The 20,009-nt window shown below is 41.8% G+C and overlaps 1 protein-coding gene across 1 annotated transcript in view; it reads left to right on the top strand.

Moving 5' to 3' along the window:
- cpne5b (copine Vb) overlaps positions 1–20,009 on the top strand; it is a 157,355-nt gene that overhangs the window by 132,351 nt on the left and 4,995 nt on the right. The window contains exons 12-17 of the mRNA XM_046029370.1: positions 2,310–2,363; positions 3,192–3,253; positions 11,337–11,383; positions 14,036–14,217; positions 14,468–14,595; positions 15,883–15,985. Coding sequence (XP_045885326.1) covers positions 2,310–2,363; positions 3,192–3,253; positions 11,337–11,383; positions 14,036–14,217; positions 14,468–14,595; positions 15,883–15,985 — 576 coding nt within the window. The remainder of the gene's footprint in view (positions 1–2,309; positions 2,364–3,191; positions 3,254–11,336; positions 11,384–14,035; positions 14,218–14,467; positions 14,596–15,882; positions 15,986–20,009) is intronic.

The following is a 20,009-nucleotide window of genomic DNA, read 5'->3' as shown; positions in this document are numbered from 1 at the left end:
TAAAACATCTGGATCAAGGTTGGGCTTTTTCAGAAGAGGTTTAATTACAGCTACTTTAAAGTACTGTGGTACATAGCCTGTTGATAAAGATAGATTGATCATATCTAGTATAGAAGTGCCGACTAAGGGTAAAACTTCTTTAAGCAGCCTAGTTGGGATGGGGTCTAAGAGGCAGGTTGATGGTTTAGATGAAGAAATTATTGAAATTAGTTGGTAAAGATTGAGGGTCTTGGTGAATTTTGTCTCTAACAGTTAGAATTTTATCATTAAAGAAGCTCATGAAGTTGTAACTACTGAGAGCTATGGGAATACTTGGCTCAATAGAGCTGTGACTCTCTGTCAGCCTGGCTACAGTGCTGAAAAGAAACCTGGGCTTGTTCCTACTTTCCTCTATTAATGACGAGTAGTACGCTGCTCTGGCATTACGGAGGGCCTTCCTATAAGTTTTAAGACTATCTTGCCAAATTAAACAAGAATTTTCCAGTTTGGTGGAACGCCAATTCCTCTCATGTTTCCCTGATATTTGCTTTAATTTGCAAGTTTCGGTATTATACCATGGAGCTAACCGTCTTTGTTTTAGTATTTTCTTTTTCAGAGGGGCTACAGAGTCGAGTGTCATTCCCAGCAAGCCTGCAGCACTATTAACAAGATGATCGACTTTTGAGGGACTTAGCATAGGAGTCCTCCGTTACTTTGTGATCTGATAATGAATTTAGAGCTGATGGAATCACATCGTTAAATTTAGCTACAGCACTATCAGACAGACATCTTGTATAGATGTTTTTGCCCAATGGCGTGTAGTTCAGCAATACAAACTCAAAAGTTATCATGAACACTTGAATGAAAAGCCTATGGAATCTAAAAGAGAGATAAATGCGGTACTAAGGCTATCATTCTCAACGTCCACATGAATATTAAAATCCCCTACAATAATAACTTTGTTCGTTTTAAGAACTAAAGTTTTTACAGCTTCAGTTGTAAGATTTTGAGTTTGAGGCTACCATTGAAGATCAACCCTAAAGAAAGTTTCAATCTCACCAATCTGAAAGTCAAAATCTTACATAAAAGGAGGACATGCCAATACCCTCATGTCTCTGTGGTGTGGTGGCCTTCAGCAAAAGGACAAATACCTGTCTTTTGGATGTCAGCTTCATTATACGCTACTCTTGATTCCTCTCAACCTCCCAGCGAGACTGAAAGGCCCTTTAGTTTTTGCATCAGCAGATTGTTCAGTGTGTCAGACAAATTGCCATCCCTCTATGTTAAATTAGGGGCTGTCACTTTCATGCCTAGCAGCCATAGAGAAATGAGGTAATGAGCTGAGACATCTCCGGATTGACATTTCTCTCTTGTTCTGGAGCCAATGTAATACCACTAAAGTAAATTCTTGGAATTCTTGTAAAGTCTTGTAGCTTAGGCCTATCTCACCCATCGATTCTCCATAGCCTCAGACTTGTGTTTGAATTTCCAGACTTTTTTTCTTTAATAGTGTGAGTGACGTGTAAACGCAAGATGAAGTGTTTCTATATTAAGTGTTTATAAGTGATCTTACATGAGCTACGCTTTCCCCTAATGCCCAATGTGTTACTTCATGCACACACACCCTTTCCTTCCTTAATATGGCACACACATGGACCAGCTCATTGTTCATCCTGCCTACAAATTGCATACCTCTATGAAATGGCCTCATGTTGGCCACATACTCGACTTGCCTATATTTCAATTAGGAAGGAATAATATATTAAAATAACAGGGTGTGAAACGGTATGTAAAAGAGGGTGAGATAAGTAATAGGAATTCTAAATTTTCTTAATGTGTGTAAAACTCATAGTTACTAGCCAAATCCAGCAAACAAGAAATTATAAGGAGTTTTATGATTATACACATGATTCTAATGCAGTATTTTGGTTGGATGCATTACAGGTTGACTGGTTGTGCCAGAGTTTCCTTTAAACATTTTCAACTGAAGAGCCTAGTCTGGTTTTGAAAACAGTTTTTTAAGATGGATATGTAACATAATTCTTACAATTGTTGTTAATTATTAGGTTTTTTAATTATTATCATATTTTGAAACCACTAGCAAAACTAAAACAAAAATTCAAATGTTGAATGACTGGCACTGGTGTACACACCTGTATACAGCATATGTACATATAGTAATGTCTATTTCATATACAAATATGTATGTGAATAGTACCTATCTTGAATATAAAATGCATATGTATTATAATTGCTTCAAAGCCACAATATCAATTCTAAGCAGTTTTGGAGGTTAAAATCACCTGTATCTCTTGTTGTTTATTTCTTAGGTGATTAATACCAAGAAGAAAATGAAGAAAAAGAAATATGTCAACTCTGGAACAGTGAGTAATGCTCTAGCAGCAAACCAGGAGTGGCACTGTGCCTCTTTTCAGTTCCACACCTACTTTTCATCTGTTAAATTATTCCCTCTAATTATCATGCGAGTGCTGATTGGAAGAAGATGCCAATCTGTGCTTTCTAAGTTGTGGAAAAAAACAGAAGTAGATTTCCTCATTAATTTGCATATCACACACTAAGTAATTAAAACATTTGCAAAATAATAGGCTTTGTTGATTCAACTGTAGTTCTGACATTTAGCCAAAACAAAATAACTCACCTATGCTTACCTATTTTTTTACCTTCACACACACAAACATACACATTTTGCATTATATACTACAATATTTGGTACTGTAAGTGACTATGCAAGATGTATACTTTGGTTGGCAGACCAAATGAAAGATGAAGGCACTGCAAAACTTCAAGGACATAAGATCTGAGTCGTCAGAGTGGGCGATACCAATGGCCAATTAAGACACCAATTTTCACACAACTTTCCCAGCAGTGTGGGCATGTGCAAGTAATGCATAAAAAGGCATCTCATCCAAAAGGCATGAGTATGGGAAATATTTTGTAATATTTACAATGACAGGTAAGAAAGACCCCCCTGAACTGTTGTTTTTGCCTCTTTCGGGGGGTCCAACCCCCCGAATCCCCCCTGTAATTCGAACCATGCGTCCGGCAATGTAAATTAATCAGTCATCAGTCTCACATATTTTACCAAAGTGTTGTGTGCTGAACCACACCAAGATGTGGAGTCCTTTTTGTATTTAGGAGAAATTAATAATTAAATCCATGTTTAAAATTTTTCTCCTCGTCTTTAATTCCAGGTGACCCTGCTTTCGTTCTCAGTGGAGTCTGAGTTCACATTCTTAGATTACATCAAAGGAGGGTGAGTGGGAATGACCGTCTGCATGCGTTGACTATTTCTTGTATGTTAATTATTTGTGAAGCACTTTGTGACCTACGTCTGTGAAAAGCGCTCTACAAATAAAGTTTACTCACTTACGTTAAGAAACTTTATGCGGTTAAACATAACAAGATTTCATTCTCAAGTGTAAACCAATGGAATATCAGTTTACATTTATTCATTCATTTAGCTGACGCTTTTATCCAAAGCGACTTACAGCTGCTATATATGTCAGAGGTCGCACGCCTCTGGAGCAACTAGGGTTTAAGTGTCTTGCTCAGGGACACAATGTCACAGTGGGGGATTAAACCCAGGTGTCTCACACCAGAGACATGCATATTATCCACTACACCATCACCACCCCAGTTAAGGAGAGAAATCATTTTTAATTTGATAGGAGGGGCAGAACTACTTAAAACAACTGTGATGGTTTTATTGGTTAGGTTTTTTGTTCACACTACCTGTAGGATGAGAACATAAATACAGTTTCCTTGTTCTACTGCATTTATTGATTTATTTATTTTTTGGCCACTTGGGGGCAGTGTCAACACAACATCGACATATTATCGCCTTATAAAGTTATTATGGCTAGCATGTTAGCAAACTATTGCCAATTCACTAGGGCGTGACTGTGATAGTAATCAGCTGAACCCACTCGCGCTGTGAGTCCAGACCTTTTTATATACAGTCAATGGTCCAGACAGCTGTGACGAGTGGTAATGTAGCTGGTAGAGATTTGCAACATAAACATCTAAAAACTGAAGCGCAGCCTGCTCTGTTTAGGACTGTGAGCTGCACTGGAAGTTAACGTGTGTGGATTTGTGGTGAGATTTCTGCCTGATCAAAAATGTTTCATTTACTTTCGGTTTCAACATGTAGTGCCAAACTGCGTCGGTCAAACGGTCTGAAGGGGATAACATTACTACCAACGAATAAATAACATAATGCACTGCTAGACTTCTAGCTAGACTTCTCATTAAATGATGACGTTAGTCTGGTAATATTCTGCCTTTTCTCTGGATGTAAGAGAACACAGATAGCCTATGTGGGAGAGATTGTGAATGTGCAGAAAGTATTGACCATGGGCAGAAAATCTGCTGAAACACAGGAGCTATTAAAGTCCAGGAGTTTATAACTAAATTTAAATAAAATAATTTATCATTATGGTGAAAAGGTGCCACAGTCACATTTAAAGAGGTTACTTCCCCAAATAAAGATACAAAGAGGAGGGAAGACTAAATCATGAATAGGGCTGCAGCTAACGATGATTTTAGTACTCGAAGCTTCTACAGATTTTATCAATTCATCAGTGCATCGTTTAAGTACTTTTGCTTGACGGCCCAGTCCCCCACGACCCTGCAAGCAGGATAAGCGGTTGACGATGGATGGATGGATGGATGGATGGATGGATGCTTGACGTCGGACAGACAATAAAATTACAGTTTGAAATAATCCCATACTTTGGACACTTTCTTCTTTGTCCCTCACTATTTTCTCTCTCTAAGCACGAAGTGCGACAGTAATAAATGTCCGTGCGCAACAGTGTGCTATATAGTTATGGATTAAACGACTCGAATCGTTTAAGCCCTAATCATGAATCGAAGGTTACGATATGGTAACCCTAGTTCTATAAGCACAGGCACAGCCCTCTACTAGACTCTATGGGTACTACCTCCTCCAATCACGTGCATGCACTTGCCCACTGAAATTTTATCGTGCCAATAGGAAGTCGCTACCGATAAGTGCATGACGTATAAATAGCAGTGTCCACACTGCCTCAGCATCCGACCGCCTCTTCAGCAGACGGCATCAGAGCGAAAGGGCTCATCGGTAGAGGGCTCCGCCTGTGCTTATAGAACTAGGGTTACCATATCGTAACCTTATTTCTATCTCACACAGGCTCCGCCCTCTAAGAAAGAAAAGCCAAAGTCCACCACACCAACCCGGTCGGCCACAGGCCGGCCAAAGCCCCAACCACCACATCACCTAGTGACAGAATGGTGGGACACCCCTGAGAAGGTCGCTAGGAGCTTGGACTGACCATTAACACCTGCACTGCCCTGACTTCTCACTGAAACATCAGGCACTGCCAGTGTATGTTCCCCCTCTACACCCAGTAGTCACCAGATCCTCACTTTTCAAATCCTAGGTCGCACTTGTGAGCTGGATCCCGAGAAGGAGCCCGACATACCCAAGAGATAGAAACGTACAAACGGGCACAGTAAGGGCCAAGATGCCATAGTGCAGATCTCTTCGACACACACCCCGCTGAAAAAGGGTCGTAGACACTTCCACACTTCCGAGTGTTCTGAGCTCAGATCTGCAGAACCACATTGTTGTGCAGTCTCCACCTGCTCGGGGGGGGGTCACCATGCATCACCTTTGCCTCTTGAGGTCCAGATGCAGGCAACATTGTAGCCATCGCATGTGCAGCAAGCCCAGAGGGACCACCTTATGGACTACTGCCCATAGCCGCTATCAGTGATGCTGCCCAACAGCAGCATCACTGACAGCGCTGCCGCAGCTGTCCCCTTCTGCAGCCTGTGGACCACCAAGCGACGTGCACAGATACGCTCTTGGAGTGTTGTCATTGAGCAAAATCCCCAGATACTCCGCTAGCTGCAGCGGCTGGGGGGAACTCTCTTCCCAATTGATCGCAACCCCAGGCTGTTAAGGTGCAAAATCAACTGGGCTGTGTGGAGATCACTCAAGGCTTCAATCTTTCCATGATCATGAGGTCGTGAGTAGAAAGAAACCCTCATGCCCTTCTCACGCAACGATTGCAGTGCGATGTATTTGCTGAGTGTGTAGGGGGGGCTAGCGAGTAGTTGACGGGGAGCCTATTGTATTTGTAGGCTACCCCCTGAGAGGAGAAGCCTAGAAATTTCCTGTTACCTTGACATGAAATAGGTGTCTTTCAGGTCGATGGCAGTGAACCAGTTGCCGTGCTGCACTGGCTCCAGCATTTTCTTGATCATCAGCATGTGAAAACGCCCTCTTGTCCATTATGCTGGTTCAGGTGGCGGAGATCCAGAATGGCTCAGAAGCCGCAAGACCTCTGTGTATGTCATGCGCAGAGATGCCCTAAGACAACCTGCTTCAGCAGAAGTTGCTGGATCTCGGCGGCCAGGAAGTCCACTTCCAGAGGTTAGACTGGCTTCCATCATGTCCAGGACAACTGGTGGTAATTGGTCCATAAATGGAAGTTTAGCCCAAGGGGGGGGGGCAACGTCGAACAGGCTATAGTGTCCCTGAACGCACCAGGGCCGGTTGCTCCCTGTTGTCTTTGAACGCACCACAGCTCGCTGCTCCAATGACGGCTCAACGTGCAACAGTGTCACCGTGAGCGCGTCGTCAGTGGAGCATTCAATATCAACACAGCTGCTGAGCGAAGCAGAGTCAGGACAGGGCAGGGCATCCTCCTCTCCACTGCAGCGAGCTGCTGCTGGGAGTATGAGCCGCTGTTCACTGTGATAAAGTGCCAAGGGCCACACCGCTGGAAGAGACGTGTTGTCTGGTTGCGTCTCTCCGGCTATATCTGACCTAGATTGGCATTAGCTTGACTCGTGTCGTCGCAGCTAGTCAGCTGAACGCTGCGCTGGTTCAGTTGAGCATATGTTGACAATGTGGTTGTGTGTTTTAGGAACACACGCACACAGTCAGTGAGCTAGCAGTGTTCCCGTGGACACTGTCATGAGTGCACGGGGAATGCAGAGTTAGCTCGCATTGCTGCACTGTGTCACCGTCATGGCAGCAGCCCTTCATGCGGCTGCCAGGCAATTTAGGCAACCCATTGTGTGTCCTTGAACGCACCATGAGCCATTTTGGAAAGGTTGAAAAAGGCCGTCCGGGCCTTGAATGCACCACAGCCGGTGTTACTGTGGATGACACGGTGTTGACGTCAGCCTCAAGTTCACAGCTTCCATGTGAAGCAACGGCAGGGCAGACAGCCTCGCCTGCTGCAACAGGTGCTATGAGCTGCTCGTGGAGGAAATGAAACCAACCGAAGCAGAAAGCGATCTCTTTCGTCCAGCTATACCGAGAGAAACCTGACTTTGGCTGTCTCTCTCCAGCTATAGTGGACTAGCCTAGCTGCGCTGTGACCGCTCGGTGAAAGAGATGTCGGCAGGGCGGCGTGTCTGTTTATGTAACCGCTGGTGAGCTAGCAACGCGCACGTGCGAGTCCTTGTGGGCGTGCTGGGAATGCAGAGTTACAGTACACTGCTGCATTGCCCAGTTTCCAGTTTCCAGTTTTAAGAAGTGGACGCCCGGGCCTCACCCACCCTCTCACTTGGTTCTGACCGTGAGAGCAGCGTGGGCCACGGGGCAAACCGTTAGCTTAGTGTCGGTGAGCGCAGCGGCACGTTCAACATGGCTAGCTCAGTGGGATGGGGTTGGTGGTGGGGAATTAGCACTTTTAAGAATGTAATGTGTTTCTAATAAACAGTTTAACATTCACAAGCATCACCACAGTGTACACACAAGCAGCACATGTTAGAACAGTGGCTTCATGAACACAAGGCCGCAGGGCGAACCCTTAGCCTCACCCCAGGAGTTAATGTTAGCTCTTTAATGAGAGAAGTTAACTTAGCTCTTTGAGGAATGTAATAAGCATGTTTTACTCAAAAGACGTTTTCCACATTCTCAAAAGTCTTATAATAGTGTACACAAGCAGCTCATGTACAACAATGGCGTCTTGAACACCAGACGGGGGATTGTGGCAGCGTCAGCAGGCCTCTCTCCCTCCATAACGGTCACTTGGCCAGTCGCTCCCTTCCCCAGCCGCAGGTTGGCTGGCGGGGGGTGGGGGCCTGGACTCGTCCGGGCAGGACATGGGTCACCTCGCCGGGGTGCAAAGATAATTTTCTAGAAGTAGCGACTCCATCCATGGAGGTGGTGAATTCAGTGAGCAGTTCGCCGTTTGCTGAAGAAAAAAGGATGCTGAGGCAGTAGGGACACTGCTATTTATACGTAGCGGCATCCTATTGGTCGGCTACGTGCACGATAAACTTTCAGTGGGCAAGTGCGTGCATGTGATTGGAGGAGGTAGTACCCATAGAGTCCAGTAGAGGGCGGAGCCTGTGAATAGCAGGGATGATATTAAATAAGATGATCTACAGGAGAAACAGATCTGACTTATATTATAGTTAGGTTATAGATTTTGAATCGTCACCGGCCACCTGAATTTTGTGTTTCTCTTTACATAAATAAAATTAAAAATTGCCATAAACTGGTGCAGAAAAATTCATCAGAATGCAGGAAATAAAGTGTTTAATGCTAAAAATTTTCATATAATTCAGCTTTAAAGATTTCTTCAAAATAGTATTAAAATCTCGTCTCGTCTCGATCTTGTGGGTTAAGTGTCTCGTCACACCCCTACTATTCACACATCTGAGCAGCATTGGCATGGCAAATGTAAGTTAAATTATCACTCTCCTTTCAGCTATGTTTTACTTTCCACCAACTCCTGAGAGAGATATCTGGCTCTTTAGCTGTTAAATACTCCACTATTTGTTAATCAGCTGGCCACTAACTTTATCTGTATGCCATTCGGAGCTAGGCAGATAGCATACAGTGGTTTTATCAGAACTGCTTGCTGTATCTGGAATGGCGCGTGAGACTGAACCAAACAAGTTGTGGGCCGTAAAACCTAAACAATGAGCTTAAACACACTAAAACACAGAGTTCATTGATAACTTTCTGTGGATCTTTCATTAAAATTGACTCCTTTAACCGTAGTCACGTAGTCATTTGAGCAATTGTTAAGATGAAAATATTGCTTATAGCAGCTTTAAAGCATAATTCTGATTAATTACCGATAGCGATTATGGCCAAAACTAGCGTACTAAAATAATAATTAAGCTGCACTGTTTCATAAATCCTGATGAATATTAAATTATTATAGAAAGTCGTCTTGCTAGTAAATTGAGAATTATAATATATCTCTGGAGCCTTCATTAAACTTTTTATTAAAATGCATCTTTATCCATTTATCTTTCATGTGGTTGCACCAGAACTTTGTTAAACTGAAGTTCACAGGTGCTGTTTGTAGTAAGTTTCAAGCATATTTTAAATGAGCTAGCTAAGGCCAAACTATCTTCACAGTGCAGTGGCATTTAGAGCTGGATGACATGTGAATATCAAGTATGTTTCAGGTGAAGTGTGCTTTTCAGGCAAGAGGGACTGCACTTTTAACTCCATTGTCCCATCACATGTCATGTGGTCATGGGTTTTATGGGCTGTGGCAGAGCTGACAAGTGTGACAGATTTCACTGACAGCTCCTGGCTTTGGCTGATCTGCGATACAATAACCTTAGGTTTAGTGGCCTCACTTAAAAAATATCACCCTCATCAGTCTGGCCCCTACCCTCTGGCACTTAGTGAATGACGCGAGAGTTGGTTCTTGTAAACGTGGAGCCTTTTGCTCTTTAGAAAATGGATGAAAGTTAGGAACTGCCCAAGCTCTTCACAGCAAACAGGAGAAACACCGTATGTAAAAAATATTTTCTGCTCTAGCTGTTAAAGCACTTTTCTGTAATACTTGGTGTTACAGCTTTGATCATGATGCAAAGTGAACTCTGGGAGCTTTCATGTCTTATTTGACAACTACTGTGATCATAAAATAAAAAGTTGGCTATTAAAATAACTCAATTGTATTTCACCTCAGTGTTGACTGAGGTGATATTAAATGTCACAGAATTTGATTTTTGCACTCTCACACAGCTCAGGATAAGGGACAAGAAGACATAATATGCTTGTAATATAATGATAGGGGCCATCTCTCTGTGCTGACTGGTTCAGTGCACTTGTATCAGGTTAATAATTTGAAAAACATTAGCTTTTACTTCCCTAGAATTTAAAATTAGGATGAAGTAGATAAAATAGCATTTTAAAAGGGAAATCTATAACAGAAAAGGTGAGTGTGTGATGGTTTAAAAAATGATAGTAAAACTACAGCAAAAGTTGATATTTTACTCACTTTTGGCCACAGAGAAAAACATAGTGTAACTGTTGCTGCACTGTAGTTGTGTTAGACAGCAGCAGGAAATAAGGAAAGAAGCAGATGGGAGAATCGAGAGTTAAACTACTACATAACAAGACAAAGTGTCAAGAAGGCTCATTCTACGGGTTCAGCGGGTGAGGGGTTTAACAGAATGACAAGAGTCTGAGCTTCTTCTTTTTTTTTTTAAATACTGACATTTAGCTCAAAGGCTCATGCACACTCAAACTCACACACATACGCAGAGTGTACATGAACCCTAAAATTTCAACTGAAGAAAAAAAAGAGATTCACAGTGAAAAGCACCCCATTTCCTGGTGCAGATGTAAAGTTTGCAAGCCTGCCTTCCCATGCAGAGATAGTGATGCATTCAAGGGTCCTCATGAATGAATAAAATCAGGTTTAATTAATGCTAAGGTTAGGAGAGTCAGACTGTGGCATATTCTTCATCCCCATCCCAAACGGAAAGGTTAATGTAAATCTTTAACGCGTCCATTTTATTATCATTCTTTTGCCTCCCTCTCCGGTGGCTCTCATAGATAATGAGAGGCTGTCGTTCGGGCCCCCAAAGGCCTTGTCTCTTTGTCGTAAATTAACAAGAATAGGGGAGTGTTTCACCAGCAGGGAAAATTGGATTATGATTTGTTCTTAAGTGCTCCATCAGTCTAATTGCTTGTTACCCAGCTCAGTGTCTCAAAGGCTCCTCAGTACCTCCTGCTACTCCGTCTCACGGAGGTGAAAATCAGACAAACAGCGGATTGCAATCACTTAAATCTTATTTGACAACTAAGAGGCCGCACTTTGTGTCTTAACGCAGATGAAAAAGACAAGAAATAATAATTAAATATTGATCTGTTTGTAACTATATCATCATAAGAAATAATTGCCATAATTTATGTACGATGTGCCTCCATTTTAGGTATCATCTTTTCTTGTATCAGAAAATATGCGTGTGTGACTAGATGTAAGAGTACTGAAATTTAATGAGGCCTGTCATGTTGTCATTGCTGGTTGGTCTCTGTCGGGGGGTTTTCTTCCATGTCCTCTTCTCTATCCCCCTTCTAGGACGCAGATCAATTTCACAGTGGCCATCGATTTCACAGCATCTAATGGTGAGTGATACTAATGGCAAAGTGTTTGTGTCGGGGGGGGGGCAAGAATAGATAGTAGTGCTCTTTGAACGTGGTATCCCCGATTTCAGAATCAATCATATAAGCACACACACAAGCAGACGGTGCAGGCACACATACTGTACACATATTTTCACCTGTAAGTGATAGCCTTTCCTGGATAGCTCTTCCTCTTAAATGCTCTGTGAAAACACTCTAAATAAAGGTTAAATCAATCATTTCAGCAAAAAACGAAATAAAGCAAATGGGGTTAAACCATAGACTGGATAAAAGAAGTGGACATAGCCACCATGACATGGTTTGTGGACTACCGTTGCCATCTTGCTTTTTTAGAACTAGACAATATTTGGAGGAGAGGCTGGCGCTAGCTAACTTGGTTAGAAAGGTGCATACATAATTCACGTTAACTGTGATATTAACTCGGATGCTAATTTTGGCTAATAAAAAAAAGGCTTAAAACAAAATGTACTTAGCGGAAGAAATGAACAGCCGACTCCTAACAAGCTTTTTCAGTGGCGCTGGTTAACTTTAGACAGTTGCAGTGGATAGAAGTCGCCTTAAGCCTGATTGACAGGTCACCATGGTAGCGACTTGTCAATCACAAGATAGTCCCGCCCTAAAGCATCCCCTGCTTTAACATCTATTTTCCTCTAAATGAGACCATAATTTACTAAATTTACATCATGCTGTATTAAAGAAGAATTGAAACTAGCGATTGAGACTATAAACTCGTTAGGAAAGTGTTTACTGAGTAAATCAAGTGAACAGTAGGGTTATTTTGCTTTTCAGTCTAATGCAATCAGACTTATTTATGCCACCATTGAAGTTGCCCCCTGTTGGAAAGAATGCAGATTTAAGGCACTTCACCATTGGCTTCTTTTCAGACCCAGAGCTTCCCGCTTAAGTAAAACCCTCAGCTTGATTTAAAGACTTGTGTGTAAAAGGACCACACTGATAATAATCTATTGATAATGAACTTTAATGTCCACATACACTTTTAAACACACACAGTACAAAGCATGCATTTAACCAACCACTACTAATTATGCCTGAACACAACGCTGTAAAAGACTTAACCGCAAGGAAGTTATTAGAGGAAAATGTGAATTTTCCTTTTCCCAATTATTTGTTGCTAAATTCATCCCCTGAGCAGGTATTGTACAATAATAGCTTAGCAACCTTAACTAGGAATGGCAGGTCTGCCAGGCTTTGGATTTTTCCAGTTTTTGAAAAGGTGTACATGGGGCTTCAGTAAGAGAAATACTAGGTACAGAAACAGTGTGAAGGATGTGGTATTTTTCTTTTTGCCTTAACGCTATCAAAAACACATAAATAAATTAAACTGTGTGTTTATCTGCTCTAACGTAAACACAACATAAATGTTAGCGTGTAACAAACAACTAGTATTACTTCCAAGGCCAAGGAAAATGTAATTTGCTAAAATACAAATACATTACAGGTTAGTTCATGACTAGCATATTCACTTTTTAGTATTTGGAATGTATCTGGAAATGCACGTGAAATGCATGTGTCATGTCTTCTACATAGATCATTAACAGGTCTGGAAGGTGGTTTATAAGTGTATAGTTAAAATACAACTTTTCACCCAAATATGCAATATGTAATATTTTATTAATAATATAATTAGGAATAATCAGCTTGTTCCACAATAATAAGCCCATATCATTGGAAAAGTGTGTTATAGTGAAACTAACCATGTTTGGATGGAGATATTTTCTAATAACATGAATGGCCACACTTAGACAACCTCAACACAAATACACCTTCTGACCAGTCACAATGACTATTATAACAGCAACATGACAAGCTGCTCCCAGCCCTGTGTGGGAGAACTGATCTAATTAGCTTCACTATGTACATAGCTGTGGATGTTTGTCAGACTGCTGTAGTAAGTCTCAAATTTTCCTCCACGTTACATTATAAAACAGACAGATATTTGCTAAAACGTAAGGCGATTGCAAGTAGGTAGGCTTAGCGAACAGTCAATTTCCCCAAACTGTTGAGATTTCCAACCGTGGTGCTCAAGGTGACATACAATTTGTTGTTACACTCTGGACTCCAGATAATATCATTGGTAATACATATTGTGAGTATACAACCTGACCAGGCAACCAGCAGGATTTCTGCTATCAGATAGCAGGTGAAGCTAATCAAATGGTGAGCAAGCTCACTGGGTGAAAAGATAACAACTTCAATCAATCAGAAGCATGTCCAGAATATCCAAGCCGTGCTGTTAATACTGAACGACTTCATGATGTGTCATTACGGAGGGAATATCTGGGAAGGTCACATTTATTGACGAGATTTCTAAATGCTCAATTAATTTTGCATTTGGAAGTATTGAATTCTCTCCGCTGTTAATGTATTGCCCTTGATTGTGTCACAAACTTCTGAATTAAACGTTACAATTCATCACCTCTGAACAATGGACATGAATGCTCTACCTGACAGGAATCATGTTAATTGTGATGCATGGCTGCAGCCAACAAAATATTTTTTTTTAATGTCACGTCATGACATAAGAGGTGCTCAAAAACTATCTTGCATTCTAGAAGTGACATCTTTGTCCCTCATTACCCCCACTGAGCTTGAGATTGATTGATTGTTCGACAGGTAATCCCTCCCAGTCCACTTCACTGCACTACATGAATCCCTACCAGCTGAACGCCTACGCCATGGCCCTGAAAGCTGTTGGGGAGATCATTCAGGACTACGACAGCGACAAGATGTTCCCTGCTCTGGGCTTTGGAGCCAAACTGCCCCCTGATGGACGGGTGTCACATGAGTTTCCACTGGTGAAGTTAACCTCTCCTTATTTCACCTATGATTAATTAGTTAATTTGATTTTATCAAAGGTTTTAAATTATTTTTATTTCCATGTTTTTAATTCAAATTCATGGATTTTGTGCATGACAAGATGACTGGATAACAAGTAAATGGCATCTAATGAAACCAGTGTGCTTTGATAAAGATCTCAGTGTTTCTTTGTTTGATAAATGCATTCACAAGCCTGTGAAATTGATTTTCATGCTCTCTCCTTTTCAGAACGGAAACATGGAAAATCCGTACTGCAATGGTATTGAGGGCATCTTAGAGGCATACCACCAGAGTCTGAAGACAGTGCAGCTGTACGGGCCAACTAACTTCGCTCCTGTGGTGAATCATGTTGCCAGGTGAGAGAACAGTGGAGCTGCTGTGGAGCTTATACTTTTTTCTTTTACAAGAAGGACTTAAGGCTGCTCTTAGAATAAATGTAAGATGCTATACAGAGGCATTTTCCATCTTTACTCTCAACCACATCCTAAAGAAACAGGAAGTCTCATAGTTTATATCGTGATAGTTTGGACTTTTTTGTTTCATCCCCATGGATGTTCTTCTTAATTTATTCTGCTTGTGATTCATCATAATTTTTTACATTATCCATATTTCCATTCAAATACTAAAAACACAATTATAAAAACTGTGAAACCTGCATCGATATTCACACAAATATATTCTAAACGTGTTTCTATGCAGAGAGCAGTACACAATGTTCAATGCTTTTCTAAAAGACCTACTGACTTATCTGTCTATTGTCAACAAGAATTCTGTTTTGTGCCACCAGGTTAGCACACAGATTATCAAGATAATGATCTTCTACAAGATTCTGGTTATCAAAATAACACTCACAACAACATTTTTGACTGCTGGCTGTTGGGTTTAATTTGCTGTGCCACTGCTTTTCTGACCCAGTACACTGGCAATATCCCTCCTGCCAGACACAACAAACAGAATGTAATGTGTATGAATATGCTCGGCTGACAGCTATCAAAAGAGTGGCGGATTTAGCTGATGGAACAGATGACAAACGGGCCTGTAGCTATTTACATATACTGACATATCACTCGCAGTTAACAACACATTAAAAAAGTATGCAAACTCTGATATGATCTGAGTGGATTCTTGTGCCCCCCCTGACACCAGCCTCCACCTCTCACTGCCACTGCTTCCCTCTCCGTCTCATTTGTTCAGCCACATCCAAACAATTCTCCATTTGATCACGCCAGTGCTCTGTTGTAATTAAAAATGTCATTCTGATAAAATGGAGTCACACTAAACTGCTGCAGGGAGCCACGGCTGTTTTTGTATTTAGCATTTGAACAGTTGAACTCAAGTAGGAAGAGATTTTTAACAAAGGCGTTCCTCTGCTAATCAAACAGTGTAAGCCAGCTTTGTTTTAAACTTGATTGTTTGGACTGATTAATCAGGGTGTATTTGTGAGGCATTTTAATGAGTGCAGCAATAACAAAGAAAATTGTTATTGAATTTGCCTGCGGTGAGACTGCATGATAAGGCATGTATTGTCATGGATTTATAACATTTCGATAAATCCATCAATAAGTCACATTTGTTCTTGTATTGGCGAGAACATACGACACCCTCTAATTTTTGTCTGTATTTGTGCGTGTATGTGTACGCAGGTATGCGGCTGCAGTGCAGGACGGCTCTCAGTACTTTGTGCTCCTCATCATCACAGATGGCGTCATTTCCGACATGGCCCAGACCAAAGAGGCCATTGTAAATGTAAGAATGGGAAAGGGGGGAGACACAGTGCTTTACTGCACTATATAAGGCTGGATTTCATCTGGTATAAACTAGAAGGAAATGCCTCTGAAGTGAATGGTGCTATGAAATGAAGGGTTTAAAGCAAATAGTTCGACATAAGCTCATTTAGTTTGAGCTGGATAAGAAGATTGATAACACTCTCATGCCTGTACGGTAAATATGAAGCCACAGATAGTAGCCGGTTGGGTTAGCTTGGAATAAAGACTGGAAAGGTAATACAATGTCGAAAGGTAATACAATCTCTTCAGGTGGCCTGGTAACTTCATGGTGATGACAAGACTTTTAGAAAGTTACTACTCCCAGCGAAGAAAACGTCCAGCATAAAACCATAGCTTATCATTTATAACATTCAGTTTTTGTAGGTATGAAACAAATTAGACATCACATGTTAATTACTGACCTTTGTAGATGCTGGTAGGTTGATTTTGTTGTCTTCAGACAGGGCTAGAGTAGCTTGTTTTTTCATTCTTTATGCTAAGCTAACGTAAATGGCTGCTGTCTGTAGCTTCTTATTTACTGTACAGACATGAGAGTGGTATCAATCGTTTTATCTAACTTTAAGTATGCAAAACGTCAAACTTTTCCTTCTTTTAATTGTTTTAGCACTAGTAATGATTTTTTTCTGAGCATGTGGATACCGTGTCTCTGAATAGCTCTGGCATTCACTCTCAGAAAAAACAAATAATAGCCCAGATGTTCATTGTGGCTGTCACTCCGATTTAAACAGAGCATGTGACAGAAGCAGTTGTTCTGCAAACTGTAAAGCAAAAGAAGAGGTGTAATGGCTTCACATAACTGACATTTTTGTACCGTCATAGCTTGTGCCAAATAGTACGTAAAACACACTCAAGATATAAACTAATTAATTCACCTGACAACTACCAAAGTAGCTCAACACCCAGGTAATATTTAATGAATCCTCTACTGTCCTTAAATGTGGTCCTTTCACTGTTGTGAGTGAAGCATTTGAAAATATGTAACTGCTCTAGTAAATAAAAAAGACAACATTGTGCTTTATTCCTCTGAGCTTTCCCAAAAACCTGTCCTAACTCTTTTCTTGTCCCAGCTTTGAATAGTAGGTGCCTGGCGTCCTTTCCTTTCCTCTTCCTTGGTGTCCTCGTTTTTTCTCCCCTCCTCCTCCTCAGCTCACCGCAGGCACAGAACACCCAGCAGACTGGATTTAAAGGGAATTTGCGACTGTTAGTCAAAACATTAGAACAGCCACACCTTCCTTTTAAGATCTTGCCTGCTGCTCTATCTCACTACCTCCGCTCTGACTGTCTGCTGATGCTTTGCCACTTCCACTGCTTTCCCTTTTACTCTCCACGGATCCCGGGCAAGGGAGGACACACTGCTGAGGTTATATAAGCCTTTCCTTGTACTTTTTCATGCTGGAAGGTATCTTCAAGAAAGAGCGAGAAACAGAGTGAGAGGAAGCCCAAATGTGCACCACTCTCTGTATGTTGAGTATGAACATCTGGAGTGGCTTTGCATTAAGGCATGCGGGTGTTTTTGTGTGTTTCGCTCAGTGTGTAGACATGTGACAGGACAGTTTGGGAGTGTTTGTCCTCCATGTTTACAGTAATAGAGATCAATGTGGTGGAACAAACGGGGCTTATCAGTCACAAGAGAATCTGCTATACTACAGAAGTGCACTTATCAATCACCCAGCATCTCCCTCCTCTGCTCACGGCTCTGGTCCATCCACTGCCTCGTTTTTCTCTCTGTGGAGCCGTGAGACACCTTACCTCACAAACACAAAGACTCCTGCTGTCCCTCTCCATTTCATTCCCTCTCAAAGATCTAAATCTCTTTATCTTCATCTGCTCTCTCCATACCTCTGTCACCACATACATTCGATAACAAAATCCTCTGCTGCCTTTGATTTCTTTCCTTTCTCATCTTCTGTTTGTTATCTGTCAGTGCTTTGTGCTTCATCTCTTTATCAGTGCCAGACCCCACCAAAAGTATTTCACGTCACAACTATTTTACCTCCATTCACTTTGTATAGGATGCAGGACTTTGTTGTGTAAGAGGCAAAGGGATACCTGGTGAAACCAAGAAAACAAAAAACAACTACAAATACGCCGATCAGCCATAACATTATGACCACTGACGGGTGCAGTGATTATCTCATTACCATGGCACCTGTCAGTGGGTGGGATATATTAGGCAGCAAGTGAACATTTTGTCCTCATAGATGATGTGTTAGAAGCAGGAAAAATGGTCAAGAGTAAGGATTTGAGTAACTTTGACATGGGCTACATTGTGTTGGCTAGACAACTGGTCAGAGCATCTCCGAAACCACAGCTCTTGTTCCCGGTCTGCAGCGGTAGGTACTTATCAAAAGTGGTCCAAGGAAGGAAAAGAGGTTATAGGACAGGGTCATTTCACGTAGGGAGCGAAGGCTGGCCAGTACAACAGACAAGCTACTGTAGTTCAGATTGGTGACGAATTTGATGCCGGTTCAGAGAGAACGGTGTCAGAACACACAGGGCATCACAGTGGAGTCCATGCCTCGACAGGTTCTTTTGGTGCCAAAAGAGAGGCCTATGACAAGCAGTTGGTTATAATGTTATGGCCGATCAGTGTACAGCACACTGTGGTACTTCTACTTTTATGGCTTGTCCTCCATTGTTCCATTGCAGATACAGTGCCCCTTTAATTTAGCTGGTCGTCATAGCAGCGCCAAAGGAAACTGCCGTGACGCCATAATAAAGTAATAAATTACATTGTTACAGTTACTATCTCGCAATCTCTGGCTAAACTATGAACTATGAAACATGAACAGGGTTAGGCTTCACAAATAAAGGGCCTTCTGTTCAGTTTAGTTTTTTATATCCAGAATTAGTAGGATATCCAAATTTGTGTGGAAAGTTAGGCTGTGGAACAAGAAACTCTGTGTATTTTGAAGCTGTCCCTTTACATTACATTCATTTAGCTGCAAATTAAAAAAAAACATTTCAAAGCATGTACATGCATGACATTTGGATTTAAGCGGCACATCCAGAGTGAGCTGTTGGAGTAATGAGTGTTGATTGACGCTTTGTTGCGTCGTCTCATTACACTTGCTCTCGGCTGCCAGTCAGGGTGACAGGAGAATGGCAAAAGTGGGGCATGGTGGATTGCCAGGTTATTTTTGGTGGCATTTGATGTGTGTGTATGTCTCCGGCTATGCACACGCGCATGTATATGTGTGCATGTTTCTGTTTGTGTGTGCGTGGGAGAACAGGCACTGACGGGAGTTGTGTTGAACACTGATAAATCGCGTTGATGTGCTGTGGCTGAGGTGGTGTCGACAGAAAGTGCTCTCATCCCCGTGGAAAAAGAGGTTGCCTGATTTACCACAGTACATTTGTCTTGTGCAAGAGATAAAACTGCACTTATAAATGCTTGGTGAAAATATGTGACTGCAGGAAACATCATTACACATAGTGGTAGCTTTTGCATTGAGCGTATATGTTGCCATCTATCTGGAAATTACAACAGCAGACACTAACATGGCCTATCAGAGTGCAATGCAGTCAGTTAAAATGAAGGGCAACTGGACTTGGTTGAAGATACTGGAAGACGTTTCGTCCCTTATCCAAAGGACTTCTTCAGTTCTGACTGACTGGCAGGGAAACTCGGCTATTTAACCTCAGTGGGGTCGTTGGCCCAGGTCATCGATACCGCTGGTTCGTTAGTGTTCCTTGTTGCTGTGACGACAGTCGTTACAGTCGTTGAGACTACCTGTGGCCAAGACTGAACGACCATCGTTGGTATCTTCACCTGAGGCCAACAGGTTACGTTTGTTGAGTTTCCTGGGAAGTGATGAAAGGACAGCATTGTAAGTGGGGGATAAGTGGTGGCGTAGACCCCCTCCCCTGTTCAATGATGGCTTCTCAACCCTGGTGTAGATGGCTTCCTTGACACCTCTTTCAAACCATCCATCTTCTCTGTCTAAAATGTGCACCTGGTGGTCCTCAAACGAGTGTCCTCT

This window comes from Micropterus dolomieu, linkage group LG18 (assembly GCF_021292245.1).
Source record: "Micropterus dolomieu isolate WLL.071019.BEF.003 ecotype Adirondacks linkage group LG18, ASM2129224v1, whole genome shotgun sequence".
Classification (NCBI taxonomy): domain Eukaryota; kingdom Metazoa; phylum Chordata; class Actinopteri; order Centrarchiformes; family Centrarchidae; genus Micropterus; species Micropterus dolomieu.
This window is presented reverse-complemented; position numbering and strand designations above follow the sequence as displayed.